Source organism: Patiria miniata, unplaced genomic scaffold, assembly GCF_015706575.1.
Source record: "Patiria miniata isolate m_02_andy unplaced genomic scaffold, ASM1570657v1 HiC_scaffold_21, whole genome shotgun sequence".
NCBI lineage: Eukaryota > Metazoa > Echinodermata > Asteroidea > Valvatida > Asterinidae > Patiria > Patiria miniata.
The window spans coordinates 7,784,510-7,803,070 of record NW_024037060.1 but is presented as its reverse complement, the minus strand read 5'-3'; the positions used below and the strand labels follow the sequence as shown (position 1 = coordinate 7,803,070).

Below are 18,561 nucleotides of genomic sequence, written 5' to 3'. Positions count from 1 at the left end.
ATGTAACAGACATAGTACACTCACCCCCCGTCAAAATGCACCTTTGAAATTAAATTCTTAATCGGAGGGTGGACTTTGGCTACTGAATCGAGCCCGACTTGAAATTTTCATCCGATGTGAGGATAGTTAGACCATACTATAATTTGACTTTTTTTTAGTCTAAACTTTTTCTTTCTTACTTATATTAGGATATGATCACTTATCTACTTACTGAAATGAAAATGTTTAAAAAGAAAACAGAAACCTGACCACACACACTATAGCAACGGAGAGGGCAGAAATTTATGCTGTTATGTTGACATTCCTGATCCTTGGTGCTGCAGTGTTGTGAGATAAAGATCATTGCAAGCAAGCAAATTCTCCACGACTTCTGATAAGCGCCACAGCGTCTTTTGTATTCCGAAAAAACACTGTGACGTTGGTTTCTTTATGGCCATGACCCTTATTTGCAAAACACTAGAGCCGAAACTCCGTGGTCCTTTATACTTCTTTAGAGTCTATTTTATTTGCCCATCCTACCAAGTTGTGAATATAAAGGTAGTCGTACACGGAACTAAACTCCATTTTTTATTGCGCATCAAAAAGCAATACCAATTTGTAGTTTACGGGAAATTTATACACGGACATCAACGAGTTTATTTTGCGAGCGACCTGTCCCAGACATGAAGCTTGTTCTTCGTTTGACGACTTTGTCACAGGTAAGAATTTTGAGATCTTTTCGATTTGGTCATAATGGTTTCGAGTCTAGCGGACTCTGCAGTGTACAACCATAGAGCAAACAACTGGTTGGCTCTACATACGCACCTCACCAGAAGAGATTTATTATTGACTGACTTGGCCTATAGGTCTATTCGTCAATATTGATCCTTCAACTTAATCTGGAAATACAACGGTGGACAATTTTGGTCGAAGTGTTTGAGATTGCAATGATCATGGAGGAATCCATGCAATGATGGTCGAATAAGAAGGGCATGAATATAAATATATTCACCTTGCTGATTTATCACAATGGCCTTTCGCTCCCTACAGGGCCTATAGGGAACCATGCTTATGTAAGGGTATTTCCTTTTTAGAAAAGGAACAAAGTTAACAAAGGAACTGGTATTACATGAACTATCTTGGTTCCTCTGTTACCTATCTTACTTCATAGATCAGAATACAATGGAGGCTCAGTAATGACGTGTATGTTTATGACTTCGAATTTTCAGCATATTCGCAAAGTAGTAAACCACTTAGGCCTATATATGCCTGATTTAGCAGTATAAAGATCCTACATAAATGCAAGGATCAAGTACCTCGTAGCGAAATTCAACAAATTTGTCATGCGGGTGACAATAACCGCGGGGGGGGGGGGGTATAACAATGAAGGTTAACAAAGTTGACCTGGATATGGTAATTCTATTATGCTATATCTTTTAGTGAAAATCATGATTATGTATTACTTATACTCTTATGCGACGACAAAGATGAAAACAATTTCCTCCAAATTTGCGATCTAACTTTTGACATGATAAAATAATGCGAGACATTAAAATAAGGGCTCACATATGGCGACTCACGACCAATTATACGAATTCAGGGGCGTAGCATGGTCATTTTTATGGGGGGGGGGGATATTTTGAAAGGGCACTTGCACATCCGTTGGGAAATGTAGACAGGGTTCTTTCCTCCGGACATCTAGCCTCCGTAAAATACAAAAGTCGGGGCCTCGGGGGGGGGGGGGGGATAATGGTACCATCTGTCGGTGGGGGCACTGTTCAAAACCGACATTTATGCGCACAAAGGGCCAATATATGGTGCTTCTCAGGGCGATACATGTGCGAAATTCTGAAAAAGGCACCCAAAACGCCAAATGCCACAAAAAAAGGCACCACTGCTTTATTGAAAAGGGCACTTGTTAAAAAAAAGGGCACTTCGTAAAAAAGGCCACTCTTTACAAATTATTTGGGGGGGGGGGGGTAAGCCCGTTAAAAAAAAAGGGAATTTGAATGGAAAAAGGCAGTCTTTACAATATATTGGGGGGTAAATACCCCCCTTACACCTCCCCCCCCCCCCCCCACCCGCTGGCTACGCCTATGGAATTCATTGAAGCTGAATTAGTTTGCACTGAAACCTCTAGGGCCCAATTTCATAGAGCTGCTTAAGCAGAAAATTTGCTTAAGCACAAAAAAACATTGCTTAGTAAAATTAGGTTACCGGTCAAAACTCCATGTGATGTACATTGCTTGTGACTGGTATTTAGCTGTTGTTTACTTAGCATAACAATCGCATGGAGTTTTGGCCGGTAACCTGAATTGATTAAGCAAGACGTTTTCGTGCTTAAGCAAATTGTGTGCTTAAGCAGCTCTATGAAATTGGCCCCTGTATTTGTACCTTGTAATTGAACACTTCACGACAAGCATTAACGCTCATTAGGTACTTATGGGTGTTAATGCTCGACACAAATTGTTCGCAATATGCAAAGATCAGTTTCAGTGTAACTTGAGCTACTTTCGAAAACGAAATTCGTGCCACATCTTGTCTGCATAGCGCTTCTTCCGTGTTTACACTGGCCTTCAAAAGTATTTGATCTATTTTTACTGACAGCTGAATTCATTCGTTGATAAAATGAAAGAAAACAACCCAAGACAGTGGTTTTGTTTTTAAAAAGAGCGAAAATATAACTGCAGGAATGTGTCAAAAGACTTGTTTGCTAATGATGAATATGATTGGCTTTACAGATGTTATTTGCGGGGGGGGGGGAATAGATATATGGATTTTATAATTATATGAAATATAAATATTGGCAAAATAGGGAAAATGACCCAGATTATATTTGTAGGCTATTGGCCTGAACTCTTTAATCAAGTCATGTTCATTGTTTAGGTCATTATTCCTTTATGATCTTGTTTGAATTGGGCAGGTATTCCTTTTGGTATGGGCGACTGCTTCTGTCCAGTTCAAGTTTGTATCTTTCTACAATTCCGACCATAATGATTATGACGGTGGTTGTTGCGATGACTTCTTTGGTGGCTGCGATGACTTCTGTGATAACTACTTCTTTGTGTGTATCGACGGCGACGATACAGGGTACGTTAGATAGTCGGCATCATTCAAGTGTCAATATAATATATAATTGTTCTATTTCGGGTCAGTGTCCGATATACGCGATGTGCGCGCGCACGTACTACCGGGTGTCAGTTCGTGATACGTGGTTTTCACGAACTAACTCCCACTTGCGCAGACATGTCAGTTCGTGGTGTTGGTGACGATTTTCTGACTTCAAAAAATACAGCCATTTCTATGATAATTTTTTTAAAGTCTTTCATGCTGATGCGATTTTCCATATTCACAAGCAAGAGCTAGAGTGACATCATCTAGAAGCATCAGTTTTACAGCATCTTCAGTGTTTGTGTTCCAAAATATAAGTATTTGTTCGTGTGTGTTGGGGGCCGGGATCGTGGTCGATTCTCTGTTTGTTTGTTGACTTAGTACATGACGGCCCATTTAAAGAATTTATCATGGGAAATGCACCTCTGTGTCCCATTTAACCTTATTTTCAATAGTTTCATGTTTAGTTTTGGAGACAATTAAACTGTGTTCTTTGAACACTGTCAAGTCCCTGTGGCACTTCCTTCGACATGGCAGATACAAGAACAGCGAAACTTATTTTCAATATTTTGGGTGTTTTGGGGGGCATTTTCAATGGTATTTTGGTGCCTTTTGTGTTTTTATGCTCAGGCGAATTTCCATATTCATGAGCAAAACTGTAATGTCGTTCCCAAATGTTACAGCTATTTCAGCACAAAAAGTTGCTATATGCCCTGTAATTTTTTTTTTTTTTTTTGCTGTCGTACATTTACATTTCTTTGGTGATTCCTTAATTGAGTCAGTACATTGCAGTTAACCTATCGGGAAACCTTTCTCACAAATATTTTCAATGAACACATTTTGGGTTCACAGTTTGATCAGAAAGCCCTTAAAATGAACAGTGTCTTCTTGAAATGACATCACAGCAACAGCGTCCTCAGTTGTCCGGAAAACATGGAACATTTTAAATGTTTCTTTTCAATACAATTCAGCAACAAGGGAGGCGAAATAGTTTTCATACATACAGAAAGTTGAACAAAATGTGTTCTTAAGAAAAATTCATAGCATAGGCCATTTAAATTGCGCAATTTTATGTTCAATAATTTCAGTGCACATGTTGGGGTTCATAATTGTGAAGATATCGTAAGTGTAGAGTGCGTGCCTACACTGACATCACAGCGATGCCTTTTTTTGTCAGGAAACGGCACGGAGATACAAACAGGATAATTGAAACTATACTAGTGTTGCGACGCCGTACCTTGAAAATTTACCCCACTTTTAAGGAAATCAGTGACGTCTTGACTCAAGGCTAGATAGATATAAATGAACAATATAAAATATGGAAATGAATATGTAATAAGTGCAGAGTGAAGTTCACCTTCTGAGAAGTTAGTTTGAAGTGGGCTAAACTAAGTGTCGGTTTTGTTACAAACAAAAGAACAAAAGCTCGTTGTGTGTTGGCCGCCTTTCGAGGATAGTTGTGATACCTCGTAGACCTTTTTTGAATTATATATTTCTTTAGGCCTATTGGTTTCATGTTTAGTTTTAAGACCTCTTCAAATATCTAATTGTGTTTAATCATTCTCTTTGAACACTTTCAAGTCCCTTGGGTACATCCTGCGACATGGCAGCTATCACAACAGCGAAACTTCATGAGGATAACGACAACTTCAACTTCCCCTCCACCATACCCAACCTGATAGCGAACCCGTACACCATGCGTGTCGACTCCTGGTCGGTAAGCTATTCAGAGTGGCAGCATGGGACACTATATTTAGCATATTATACAGGGTGACCCAACAAAAAAAATACAACCCTAAAACATTTGACTTTAATAACAAAAAAGTGATTGGTGATTTTTTTTATGTTTTTGGTATCAGACTAAAGCTGAGAGTTGTTCTTTCAAATACTGAACAAAATCATGAAAATAGCACTTTGGATCGCTGAGAAAATGCCAATTATGTAAAAGTAGTTATTTTCATCCTGTACACAAACAATTACCACCTTAATGATTTTTCAAGGTACCTAGTGCATGTCCTAATCCTTACAATCAACAGCCCATATTATGACAAGAGTGCAAATGAATTTGATGGAAATACCTCTTAAGACCGTTGGTTTCTGTACAAATGTGACTGTAACTTCTTGGACAGCCCCTTCACCCATTTTGGAAACATCTCAGTCCTGTGGTAGGCCTGACGGACCTGACCCCTGTGAAAAATATCTGATTCGTGACTGGGCTCAATTTTATGGGTGCAGGGAGTATATGTTTTGTGTATCTGATTAAAGCTGAGAGCTTTTTCCTTCAAATACTGAGACAAAAATCATGAAAATAGCACGTTGGGTTGCTGAGAAAATGCCAATTATGTCAAAGTAGTCATTTTTCATCCCGAACACAAGCACTTCAAACAGTGAAACATTTTACTGTAACCCTATTGTGTTTTGTCATATTTATGATACTGAAAGGGTTTAAAATAGGACTAAAAAGGATGAAATACCTGATCAGGTGGAACATTAAACAATGAATCGTAATTTGCTTTTTCTTCATGAAAAGAAATGTATGGGTTTTTTTTCTCAAGCGGGCTTATATATTTTGCAAATTAAACTAATAAACAGGCCGGCTTCGGAAACGCCCATCCCGAAATCCACCCTTTACACTGCCACTACTCCCCACTGCCGCTGATCTTTGCTCAACAGTTGTGTTCATTTCTTTTTACATCAAATCCTGGTTGGAAGCGTATTGCCTACTGTCTATGATTCTGGGGCTGATGTGTTGCTGCCGGTCTGCGCACAGCTGGCAGTATAAGTCTTTATAATGAAGTGGCTTCAGCCGCTCCCATGAGTGCATGGTTTTTTTTTTCAATCCAACTTTAAGTGTTCGTATTTTCGATTGTTTGACAGGGCAGCATGGAAGTCTTCGTTCGAGTCTGGGATCTGGATACCCAGAATAATGATGACGAGATTGATCGTGATAGAAGGACCATTTACAAAGCGGCTGCACGGAGTCTATCGGGCGCGACGTGGCAGCAGTATAGCCTGGGCTCACGGACACAGTACGTCACTAGGACATGAATGTCAAAAAAGGAAAGATTTTTCTACCAACATCTTTCCGAATTGTATGTTTCAACAAATCAATACCATGCAAAAACAAAACAAACAAACAAATAAACAAAACAAAAAACAGCTCCAGGTGGCACATGAATTATCATTTCACTCACAAGACCAATATGAAATGTCAGGGAAGAATCAAAGTCAGACATTTAGTCATCAATAACTAGGCCTGCCTCTAATTGCAAAACATGTATTTCGTGGGTGTGTGCACTCTAAAACGTTTCTCCGAATGCATGGCTTGAAAAAGTCAACGTTTGACAGTTCTTTTTCGCAGGCTTAACAGACTAGTTAAGGCCAAAAAAAAAGTCTCCGGTTTCTGGTATGCGCGCGCGTCGCCGTAGCCATGCGCGTCGGCAAAATGAAAAAGTTTTTTTTTTCAATGAAAGATGATGTCTCAAAACCGCCAAACTCACTGGTTTGACTGGAATCCTGAGGCTGCACAATTTTAACGTGTTTTTAGATGGGGTTATGATCGAGAATAAGCTTTATGTGGCCTCTCTGGTCTACCATAATATTTGCACTAAGCAAAAAAAAAACAGGTAAAAAAAAAAAAAAAAAGCCGCGTCGCCGCACCACTTTTAGGGCAAGCTCCATACCAGAAACCGGAGACTTTTTTTTTGGCCTAAGGCAAGCCTTTATAGAATTTGGAGATTGTAATTTGTGTAACCAACTCTTAATGTGTCTCCTTTTCTTTCTCGTTTTACGTTTTTTTTTTTTTTTTTACTAGGATCGACTTCAGTTTTCAAGTGAGGGTGTATTGCGACAGTTATTACTATGGCTCCGACTGCAGTGTGCACTGTATTCCCAGGGATGACCAGTATGGACATTACCGATGTCACTCAAATACGGGAGCCAAAATTTGCTACAGTGGCTGGGAAGGTACATCCAGTGTTTCTATAGTCTGTTTTTTTCGCAGCTAAATGGGCGACACACAAACTTTTTTTCAAACACCAGACGAATTGCGGACCCTTCCGGCTCGCGAAACCTTTTTTTTCCAACCGACATCCCATCTTTTCTTATCTTCTGATTGGTCCATTACATGCATATCTAATGCCTTGTTCTCTACAAGACAAACCCAAGATAGGCTTAACGTCTTGTGGGAAGTGTTCCTTCCTCACTTTAGTTATTTAAAAGGTAAAAATGAGAAGAAGTGAAAAACGCTCTCTGAGATTCGAACTCGGATCACTGGTTAGAAGTCAGGACTAGTCTTCCAACCAGTCCACGAATCAGCTGCCAATCGTCGGTGATTTAAACACCATTATTCATTGTTATATAACTTCTTCTCTAAAGCCCTGGACATATCATGAATATGCATAACGCAGAGAGAGCGCCCTCTTTTGATATTATCCGATCTTGTTTGGAAAAAAAAAATCGCTTCCGGCTCAGCTTGCAAAGACGTTAAAAGGATAGCCTTTTGATAATTTATCATAACGGGAATAGGGACAACATTCAGTGATTTCGATGTTGTTTTTGTTCACAAGTATGACTATATGAATTTTGTCATACCATTACATCAATGGCTCTAAGTCTTAGGCGTTAGAGCACGGCCTTTAATTGTAAACTCTCATCAGCATTTTGTCTCCGTCTTCTTGCTTTGCAGGATCCAATTGCGAGCTTGATTACGATGAATGCCAGTCTAATCCTTGTGCTAATGGCGCATGCGTTAACGGGGTCGATCAATTCAGCTGCTCCTGCACAGATGGCTGGACTGGTAAGCGAGTACATTTTAACGATTTATTGTGTAAACAGTTGAGGGCGCTACATATCCTACCCTCTTGGCTTCGTTTTATCGTACCCCAGCCTTGCAAACAGGGTGCTGGGGGCTGATTAGCTTCACAGAATCTTGTGAAGGAAGTACAGACGGCATTCTGGGTAACTTATGATGACCTTCGCATGTACTGTATGCAGCTAGCGCGCGTCACGAATAATAAACAGCTTTAGCAAGTTTGTGTGCTGCATTCTACGTCATAGGTCACGCAAAATCTATCCAATCAGGGCTCAAAAAGATTGGCCGTTCCCAGCGTCCTGTTTGCAGGTCGGGAGTACGAGCGAACCTCCTGGCATGCGGCAAGAACTGACCCATTATTACCTCCGCGAAGGAGGTTATGTTTTCATTGGTTGGTTTGTCTGTTAACAAGGTAACTATTGTTAACAAGGTAACTCTTGTTAATATACTCAAAAAGTTATGGACGGATTTGCACGAACATTTTTGAGGGCGTGCATGGTCCTTGGTACCAGTAGAAGTCCATTAGATTTTGGAAGTGATCAGGATCTGGGTCTGGATCCAGGATTTGTTTTGATGATTCTGCACCATTTATGCGAGTATTTTTTTGGGTGTATACTGCGGACAAGCATGTCCATAGGTGGCGCCCTCCAACACTCGCTGTCATCGCGGTCGTATCCCATCCAGGTATTTCTCACGCCCCACCGAAGGGTCCCATTGGCACATGGCGGGGAATTGTTTAGCCTTGGTGGAGGTTTGCGCTCTCTGTGCGCTTTCTAGTTTTTTTTGCTGCTCTAACCATTCCATATAGATATGCCATACTGCTGCCGGGCTGCTAGCAGATTGTTTAAAATGCCACGTGTCCATTGTTAACATTACCCCTGTCTGATCGGCTTCACCAAAAGTTGCCCTCCTTACCACTTTAGAATTTTTCTAAGGAGCACTTTTTCTGCACTTTTCTACTTCTCTTAAAGTGTATGAAAGCTATTTAACACCCTTTTTGGTTAATTTTTATTCAGAAGTGCCCCTCTTTAAACATATACAAAATTGTCCATGCTTTTCCGGATAACTGAGGGCGCTGTTGCTCTGTAGTCATTTCAGGAAGAAACTGTTCAGTTATTGATGTGAATCCAAAATTCTGCTCCTTGAAACCATTTGTGAGAAAGGTTTGCTCATTGGCTTACTGCTATGTACTGACACAACTAATCGCCAAAGGAAAGGAAATTTACAACGGCAAAATATCGGAACTCTTGTATTTTTTTTGCTGAAATAGCTGTTACAAAGTGGTGTCTGCCTGAAATGACATCACACTTTTTCTCATGAATATGGAAATTGGCAAAAGCATAAAAACCAGAAAAGGCACCAAAATACCCTTGAAAATAAAGTTAAATGGGGCACGAAGGTGCAAGAACTGCATGAAAAAATACTACATAGACTGAGATTTTTTCCCCCACTTGGCACATGATTCCTTTCATCATATCCCTTGCAACTTCTCACATTCTACAAGGACTTCTTAGGTAAGCTTTACCATGTTTATATAAAACAAAAAATCGTCAATGTGTTCCACAGGAACGACATGCAACATCGATGTGGACGACTGCGCATCCACGCCGTGCAAAAATGGCGGGACTTGCCACGATCACGTGGCATTCTTCACCTGCGCATGTCCCCCTGGTTTTGTGTACGCGGATGTGTTCTGTGAGTACGACGACTGCGCTGGTCAGCCGTGTCAGAACGGAGCCACGTGTAATGATCTGATTGAACAGTTCCAGTGTGTGTGTCCTGTGGGTTATTTTGGAGATCTGTGCGAGGTAAGAACGGAATCATGTTCCTTTGTTATTGCGCATGTCGTCTTTTTTCTTCATTTACGACAGGCAAATTCACGTATTCAGAGGTTTCGGCAACACTTATATAAATGAAGCAACTGTTGCTGTTTGTTGACTTTACCAAATTCTTGTTGGTCGGCCAACAAGCAATTTGCTGTAGGCTATGTTCTTGGTGATATCAGATCAGATCAGATCAGATCAGATCAGATCAGATGTTCATACATGCACTCCATTACACAACAGTTGACTGAATGTCGCATTGTCAAAGGTTCTGTGCATAACATGACATAGGCCTACAGCTGTCAGTCGCCTATTCTTCACTATTAATAATAATGAGGTTTGCTTCTTGCTAATGAGTAATTTCTTTTGTTTACAGGTCGACATCGATTTCTGCATCAACCAAACCTGCGCCAATAACGGCACGTGCGTTGACCGAGTGGACGGGTTTCACTGTCTGTGCGAGACGGGCTACGAGGGCTTCTTGTGTGACGTGGAAACAGACGAATGTAGTTCCAATCCGTGCCTTCACAATGGGACGTGTCATGATCTCATTGGGAAATATCAGTAAGTTCGATCGAATCCCAAGCAAATTTACGCGTGAATTAGGCCTATTATATGCAGTGTAATGAATCCAGCATTATTGATTTCGTTCAATACTAGGCCTATTTGATCAATAAATAGAACAATAACATTATGGAATTTATTGTGGCCATGGTCATTGATCGATAGGGGGACACTCCCCCACTTTTTTTTTCTGTGAACATCGGACTGGCTATATTAAGTTTTAATTTTAAATAGTCGTCACATTATTGACTTGACTTGTAATTGTCCCGGTGGAAGAGCACCAGTTGCAGCCGTATAAACGAGTGTGGGATTATCACGCGGTTGGAAGTTCATTCAAAATGTAGACCTACTGGTGGAAACTGAACTTCTACATCAAAAAAGTTCCATGACCACTATACCATTGAACATTTTGAACAGCGTTTGACCTTCGATTTATCGAAGAACTGAATGGTTTCTCCCTAAAGGTGTGCATGTCAAGAAGGATATGAGGGAACACACTGCGATCTGGAGACGGACGAGTGCCTGAGCTCCCCGTGTAGAAATAACGCAACTTGTGAGGACGAGTTCGCTGGATACCACTGTCACTGTGTCGACGGGTACGATGGTGACACGTGCGAGATGGACATAGACGAATGTGCCTCGAACCCATGCTATGCCAATGAGACCTGCGTGGACGAGATCAACGGTTTCTGGTAAGTGTGGCGCCGTGTATGATTGGGCAAGCATTTGTGAACAATTTCAACCAAGTTTGTCCGTTAGAAGTTCATTAATTCTCTAGTCGTTTGGCAGCGGTGGGTCACAACCAAATTTAGGAGGGTCGCGAATTTGTGACTATCTGGTTAGCGTCGTCAGCTCACTTCTCTTGTCTATTTTCCAACTGGACAGAACGGTGGCTTTGAACTCTTAAAATTTAAGAAGTAATTATGTCTTTTCTCCTTATGTCAGGTGTCTGAGGTTGAATCTGTGTGATTACGATCCGTGTATGAACAACGCCACTTGCGTGGACGATTACCCGGGGTTCATCTGCGAATGCGCGGCAGGTTACGGCGGAAAGACGTGCGACCAAGACATCGACGAGTGCGGCAGCTCGCCGTGTCTACACCAGGGCACCTGCACCGATCACCTGGATGGGTACACCTGCCTCTGCCCGCCGGGCTACGGCGGAGAAAAGTGCCACAGTGAAACCAACGAGTGTAATAGCTCACCCTGTCTGAACGGGATTTGCTGGGATCTCATCAACGGCTACGTTTGCAACTGCACCGCGGGGTATGAAGGCGTGCTGTGTCAGAACGAAATAGATGAGTGTGCTAGCTCGCCGTGTCTACACCAGGGCACCTGCACCGATTACCTGAACGGGTACACCTGCCTCTGTCCGCCGGGATACGGCGGAGAAACGTGCCACAGTGAAACCAACGAGTGCAGCAGCTCACCCTGCCTGAACGGGACTTGCTGGGATCTCATCAACGGCTACGTTTGCAACTGCACGGCGGGGTATGAAGGCGTGCTGTGTCAGAGCGAAATAGATGAGTGTGCTAGCTCGCCTTGTGAGCATGGAACGTGTGTGGATGAGTTGAATGGCTACAGGTGAGCAGTCATGCACTCTAACAACTGTGTTTAGCAATTAAACACAATCTTAATGCACTCAAACAAAAAAAGAAAGTCCCCCTTCCAATATTGTTTTTGTCTTACTGAGCACCTCTCACTCAAATAACGACTAATTAGTACAGAAATTCCTTAGCAATCCAGCCATACTCCTTATTTGACCAAAAACAGTTAACGAATTTATGCAATTTATGACCAATGATACCGAGAACAGTTGCACTTTTGTGCAAGTTGTGGTTCACACTCACCTTGCACGTATACAAATGGGCAAATTTTTTTCGGTACCATTTGTCATAAACTGAATAATTTTGTACACATTATCACGATTTTGGGCCAAACAAAGAGTAGGGCTGGATTGCTAAGGAATTTCTGTACTGATCAGTCGTAATTTGAGCAAGACATGCCCAGTAGTTTTTGAGTTACACAAAAAAAATATAAAGGGGGGGACTTTCTTTTTTGTTGTTGAGTGTATCAGTTGTGTTCAATTCCTAAACATCAGTATTCAATTGCTTAATAAACATGTTTACAAACTACCAATACATGTAGCAGGACATAGGCCTTAACACCCTTTGCATGACATTCATCTTAGGGATGCATGAGCTTTAGTCCCACAGGCATGCACACACTTTAAAAAAGCATTAGTCAGATTTGACAAGAAAGCAAATTTGATTAGCCATTCATGGTCAGCTGGGTGCAACTGAAAATCAGTCAATCTGACTTGATTTTTCCATTGACTTTGGAAAAATAGCTGTGCAAGCAATTGAAATCTGTGTCGATTCTAACTCCTTTTTCTAGTCATAGTATGAAACTTTGCATGTTCGACTAGTCAATTTTCAATAACGAGGAAAGCCAGTCGATATTTTTTACTAAGCTCATGCACAGACCATTTTGTGCATTCAAACTTGACACTGAATTCAAAATAAGCAAAATATATTTCCAAGATGGCTACTGCATACAGTGGATCAGTCTTCACTGGCATTTACCTCAGCATTATAATTGGTTTCTACAGATGTGAATGTGATGTGTTTTACGAGGGCACTCAGTGTGACACGGTGATAGATAAGCCATGCGCCCTCAAAGACCCACCGTGTCAGAATGGTACATGTGAAAACACCAACAGCGCTAACGATTACAATTATAAATGCACCTGTGATGACGGCTTCTATGGAACAAATTGCGACATAGGTAAGAAAAGATCAAAATGGAATTAGTACTTAAATGAACAAAACATTCTCAATTCAACATTGTCTATGCAAAGCCTTTATAATTATGAAAGTAGGGCCTACATTGTACCACATTTTAATGGAGCTTGATATTTTCTATTGGGAAAAAAATCCAGAATATAAAACCAAACAGGTTTTCGAAATAAAAAGTCCCATGATGTGTTTTGTTATCTACTTTAGATACCTGACATTGTTTTTGGTGAAGTGGTGTCCCCAATCTCACAGACTCGAATCAAGTCCGATCTGACAATATTTTCTGTCGTTCATTAGTTGTGATACCAAAATGTAGTTGGTTGGATAAAACTCAGCGCAGAAGCGGAATCGAACGAACGCGAAATTCGGAATCGGGCCGAGTATAGTTGTGCTCCGAATTCGCACACGTTGAGCACATTTGAAGGCCGGCATTTTTTTCACAAGTACTTTAATTGTTGCATTTTCAAAATCAAAATCAGAGCTTCGTATAGTGCCTTAAATTTAATTTATCATCTATTTGGGGGCAATCGTTTCACGAAATTTAAAAAATAAAACATTCCCGTATTTCTTTTGTTTTTGTCACGTGTCTAAGATTCAAAACTGTACGGTGCCGTCGTCTTCGTGACAGGAAAGCTGGAAGATAAGTCTGCATTTGAGACCAAATTGGCCAATCTGCTGCAGAAACTCTACGCACCTCAATCGCGCGTGCGCAGAGACACCGGAGAAACTGTGTCAGTGAAAATAATTCTGACAGAGGACTATGTCAAATCTACCGATAGGTATGTATAATATTTCACAGTTTTCTTTCAAGTTTTACTTGACACAGAAATTGAAATGAAATTATCAGTTAATGGTGCAAACATAATTCTGCTCAATTGTTGGATACTGTAGTGAATAATCTCGTAATTAGTGTACCGAAAGATTATCAACGCATTTTCGGTGTGAGAAAAGCCCTGTTGACAATTTAGTTCAAAACAATCTTCAAGCTATCTATCTAAAAACAAAAACAAAAAATGTTTCCAAATGTTTATATGCCTTTTAATTTTATTGGCATAACATGCATTAAGGGCGGCACTCCATACAATCGCGCAAAGGCAATCCTACTACATAAAGCGATTAGGGAATCCGTCGGTTACTATTGACCATGAAGTGATCTATAAAATCCATGCATCGGGCTCTTATCTCAAAATATTAACCTTCTATTCACCCCAGCTCTCCTCTGACTAAAGTGACCTTTCTAGCTTGGACTGAGTCGGGTTACTTACAGAAGGACACCATTGAGGCTTTGATTGATGGGGCGTCAACGGATCTTCCTGCCCAGTACGGCCTCGACATCTACAAGGGATCTGCGGAGCCAAACACCGGGAACCCGTCAGAGGTAGAATAACTCCCCTTATTTGGAAAACACTTTGAATTGTGGAAATTTTTCAAGATCAATCATGGCACAATGCGAAGTCAGGAGAGTTCTACTTGGAGACCTTATAACTGGCAGCTCTTCTACAGCACATCTCCAAAAAGTGTCCGCCTTAATATTTTTGAAAGAACAACAAAACTACGAAGTAAACTTTGAAAATTGTTGATTGTGCAGATACTCCTAATCCTTGGCCTCAAACCCTAGGAGTTTTAATCAATTTCCCTCAAGCCTCACTAAACAATGGTTAATAAAAATTGATTACAACAACATTTTTGGACATGTGACCAAATTCAATCATCAGGGCTATTGAAATTTTTAGCCTGGCCATCAGTCATCTAGTCAGCAGACCTCAGTTTAATGCTCCAGGGCAAATGATGACTGATATTACACAGCTTACATAACAAAGCACTGAAATTGATTAAAAGGCAAGGAACTTAGTCAGAGTGTCCAGAAATGTTGCTGTGATCAATTGACCATTGTGCAGTGAGGCGTGAGGGAAAATTTAGGGGTTGAGGCAAAGGATTAGCCTATAGGTGTATCTGCACAAGTAGACTTTTACTTCGTGGTTTTGTTGGTATTTCAAAAGTATTTAGACGGACACTATTTTTGAGACATACTGTATATAGAACCTCTCGCTGACAGAGGCTTAGTTTCCTTTTTGCGCTACTCCTTCTGTCAGGAGGACTTTCCCTTCTCACTCCTTCCTCGCATCTTGACCTCCCTCTTCGATTTCCTGCCTCCTTTCATCCTTCTGTCATTTCTGTTCCACGAGTTGAGGTAGTTACTTAACGTCTTCCCGCTCACTGATTCCATGTGGAACTCATTGCCCACCCTCTTTCCCCTTCCAACTTTTACATCTCAATTTGAAGGAAAGTCAACTGGTAATTCATTTCATTTTGTCTTTAAATTCATTTTTTCTGTTTTCTTTTGTAGCTCCCACCTATAGTGGCCTGAGCAATCTTGTTAAATAATGACTTCGTGTTTTAAAAATGTTAAACTGATCGAGAGCTGATGGACAAATGCCAATAGAAGGAAGATGTCACTAACACTAATGGTTGAAGATGGTAGTGAAAATGGTGATACATAGCAGTGACGATGGTGATAATGTTGAATTGATAATGGTGAAAATAAGATGATGGTGGTCAGATAAGTAAATTATGGTACAATTCAACTATGGTGATGGAATATTACAGACGGTAAAGCCAGGTATATGCTGTTTCTTTACAGAACTGGATCGGTTCCAACTGGTACATCATTCTAGTCGTTGTCGTTGTTGTGGCTTTGGTTGTTGCGGTCGGGTTCATCTCCTACCAAAAAGGATAGTAAGTAATAATGCTCGAAATTAAAGTCGAATCAGGAAGTCATAGGTCCAGGGAAAAAAGGAGAAAAAATTTGTCTGCAATTGCATTTGCAAAGGATGTCGATGGGTGCTGGTAGGCCTATATCAAAGCAGTTTTCAGATATATCATCAATGTAACGATCAGTTTTATATTAATTTTTTGCAGGCCATCAAATTGTAAATCTTACGATTTCATTAACATATGCCTACTTATGAAATTATTAGGTTCAAACTCCAAAAGGAAAACAGCAATGACCAGTTTACCAATAAATTGAGAAATAGTAGGGTACTCCGTTAAAAAGCTCTTATTTTCTCAAGATATGATGTTGAACTAAAGTAATATTTTCTACTTTTTTCACTTTCACGACTTCCCAAAATGAGAACAAACCGTTACCAATTAAACTTCAAAGCAAGCATCTGCTGCGCGTAGTTTTCGCTAGAATTCTATTTAGAATTCTAAGCTTCCAAGGCATGTTCCAGTAACAGCGCTTTTATACCTCATAAAAAGTGCACCCTTAGAAATGAGATTGTACTAAAAATCAGTCTTAACTACACCCGGCTGACGATATGTTTTCTGTTGATAGTTGCACCTGTGAGGGTAGAGATGGCTATTGTGATTAAATTAGCTTCCTTGCGCCTAACAGGCATAGTTCCCAGGGAGCTGACTGGAGATGGTATTTGGAATGTTTAATTGGTCCAATGATCAGGGGTAATAATAATGTATAAAGCGCATTGATCTGGGTTAAAAGCGCTATATAAAAGCACGTTTTTGTGATTATTCACCTGGCCGCAAGTGTGACATGTTGAGTTTATCTGACCAAAAGTTATATCGGAGTATAGGTCTACCTGAGATGTATGTTTTTGCTCTTACAGCATCAATCGAGCCAAGGATGCTGCGATCAAGTACCAAGGCCGCGACCGGGGCCAATCGGCCCTGCCGCTGGATCTGGAGACACCTTACAATACCCGCATCGGGGAGGGGGACATCGCCTACAGTACCCGCATCAGGGATGACGCCCCTACTCTGCCCAAAAGACCCGCCCGTCCCAACATGGTGGAGTCCTTCAACCCCGCGTACATATCGAGCTGTGAGCAGCCTGACCTCTGTGGGTCTGCCGCCGCCTGTGCCGACGACTCAGGCTTCTTCGTTGCCTTAGATGGGGGCAAGGAGAAGGCAGACAACCACTACGCCGATATTCCCGCGCTCAAGGCCGAAGCTATTGCTCAGGAGAACCCGTACAGTGCAATAGGACATTAGTCAGTGGCGTAAATCCATTCCGGCGAGTGGGGCGGATGGGGGATGACCATACGGCCAAATCCTAAAATTGCCCGGCCGTGGGAATTCTAAACAGGGGGGGGGGGGGGGGGGGGGGGGGGGGGGGGGGGTTGACACCATGCAACACTAGGGGTGCTGTTCACGAAACAAAATTATGTATATGTAATGGAAACTTGCGTTTTATACGTCCCTTAAACCCCGGTGTAGCATGAATCTAGGTTTTATGAAATACGGACTCATTGGTGGTATTGCGCATGCTCATGCATAGATAATTAGGAGAGGGACCGGTCACGTGAAAGGGGTTAACCAATAAAAGGGAAAAAGAGTCCGATTTTCATTCAAGTCCGATTTTTATATGACACCGGTCAACCTCAATCCTCCAAAATCCCCCTGGCGGTTTTGGAAGATTGTGGAGGATTGAGGATGAATGGTGTTGAAGCACATGAGGATTGTGGAGGATTGAGGATGAATGGTGTTGAAGCACATGAGGATTGTGGAGGATTGATGAGGAATGGTGTTTGAAGAAGATGAGTATTGAGGATGAGTGCATTTTCAGAGGCAGGACTGTCTGACAATTTTGAAGGGTTGAGTCGCTGGGTATCCTTCATTTGAGCATGAGTGTAAACTTTTGGAGGATTGAGGATTGAGGATTTTTCCTAGCAAAAAGGGCCTAGGAGTTATTAACCTTCAAAACAGGGCATTGAAAGCTTGTTCTCCGTGTTTTTGTTGCAAAACTATTTTATTGATTTGGACCTTTGGGAAGATTTTTCGGTTTGTCACCTTCATAAACGGGGGGGGGGGGGGGAGGGGGGAGGGGGGGGGAGGAGGGGGAGGGGGAATGATTCAACACCCCAGCCCCGGTCATTGCAGAAAGGGGGAATGATTCAACACCCCAGCCCCGGTCATTGCAGAAAGGGGGGATGATTCAACACCCCAGCCCGGTCATTACAGAAAGTGTGGGGGATGAATCCTCCCATCCCCGGGATTTATGCAGTTTCAGTGCCAAATAAAAAAAAAATTAGTACCAACTGTGATGTTGGACATGGTGTTTTTCACATCACTGAACGCGCCGTGTGTCTCGAAGTGTTAAAAAAATCTTCGTCCATTATCACAGTAATATTTAGTGGTTTTGTTGCATTGTGCCATAAACCAAATAGGTATTAAAAGTTGTCGGTTACTTGTTATCTTTGATTACTGCACTGCACCTTTTGGACGCAAATACCGTGCCAGACGGTATTTGATTGATGTTGAATTATGCATATATTTAAATACTATGTAATGTACAAACTTGACATGTGACCTTTCTAGATTAATACAAACACAGTATCCAAGTCCTGATTTAACAAAGTAAAAGCGGACCTGGGATCAGCTATTTAAGGGGCACCTTCCAAACTATGGCGAGGTATTTGTATTTCATACCTGCTTTGTACATTGCTTTCACTAT

General features: G+C 41.3%; 1 protein-coding gene across 1 annotated transcript; it reads left to right on the top strand.

Annotated features, from left to right (window-relative positions):
• The first annotated feature begins 368 nt into the window (after nt 1-368).
• LOC119729792 (protein jagged-1-like) lies at nt 369-17,166 on the top strand. The gene is made up of 16 exons (XM_038202534.1): nt 369-698; nt 2,903-3,069; nt 4,672-4,807; nt 5,968-6,119; nt 6,905-7,056; nt 7,778-7,888; nt 9,470-9,711; nt 10,103-10,290; nt 10,755-10,982; nt 11,236-11,564; nt 11,790-11,874; nt 12,902-13,077; nt 13,681-13,867; nt 14,301-14,466; nt 15,730-15,824; nt 16,715-17,166. Exons 1-16 carry the CDS (start codon nt 663-665, stop codon nt 17,097-17,099), a joined length of 2,835 nt encoding a protein of 944 aa, XP_038058462.1. The 5' UTR covers nt 369-662; the 3' UTR covers nt 17,100-17,166.
• Nucleotides 17,167-18,561: the final 1,395 nt, after the last annotated feature.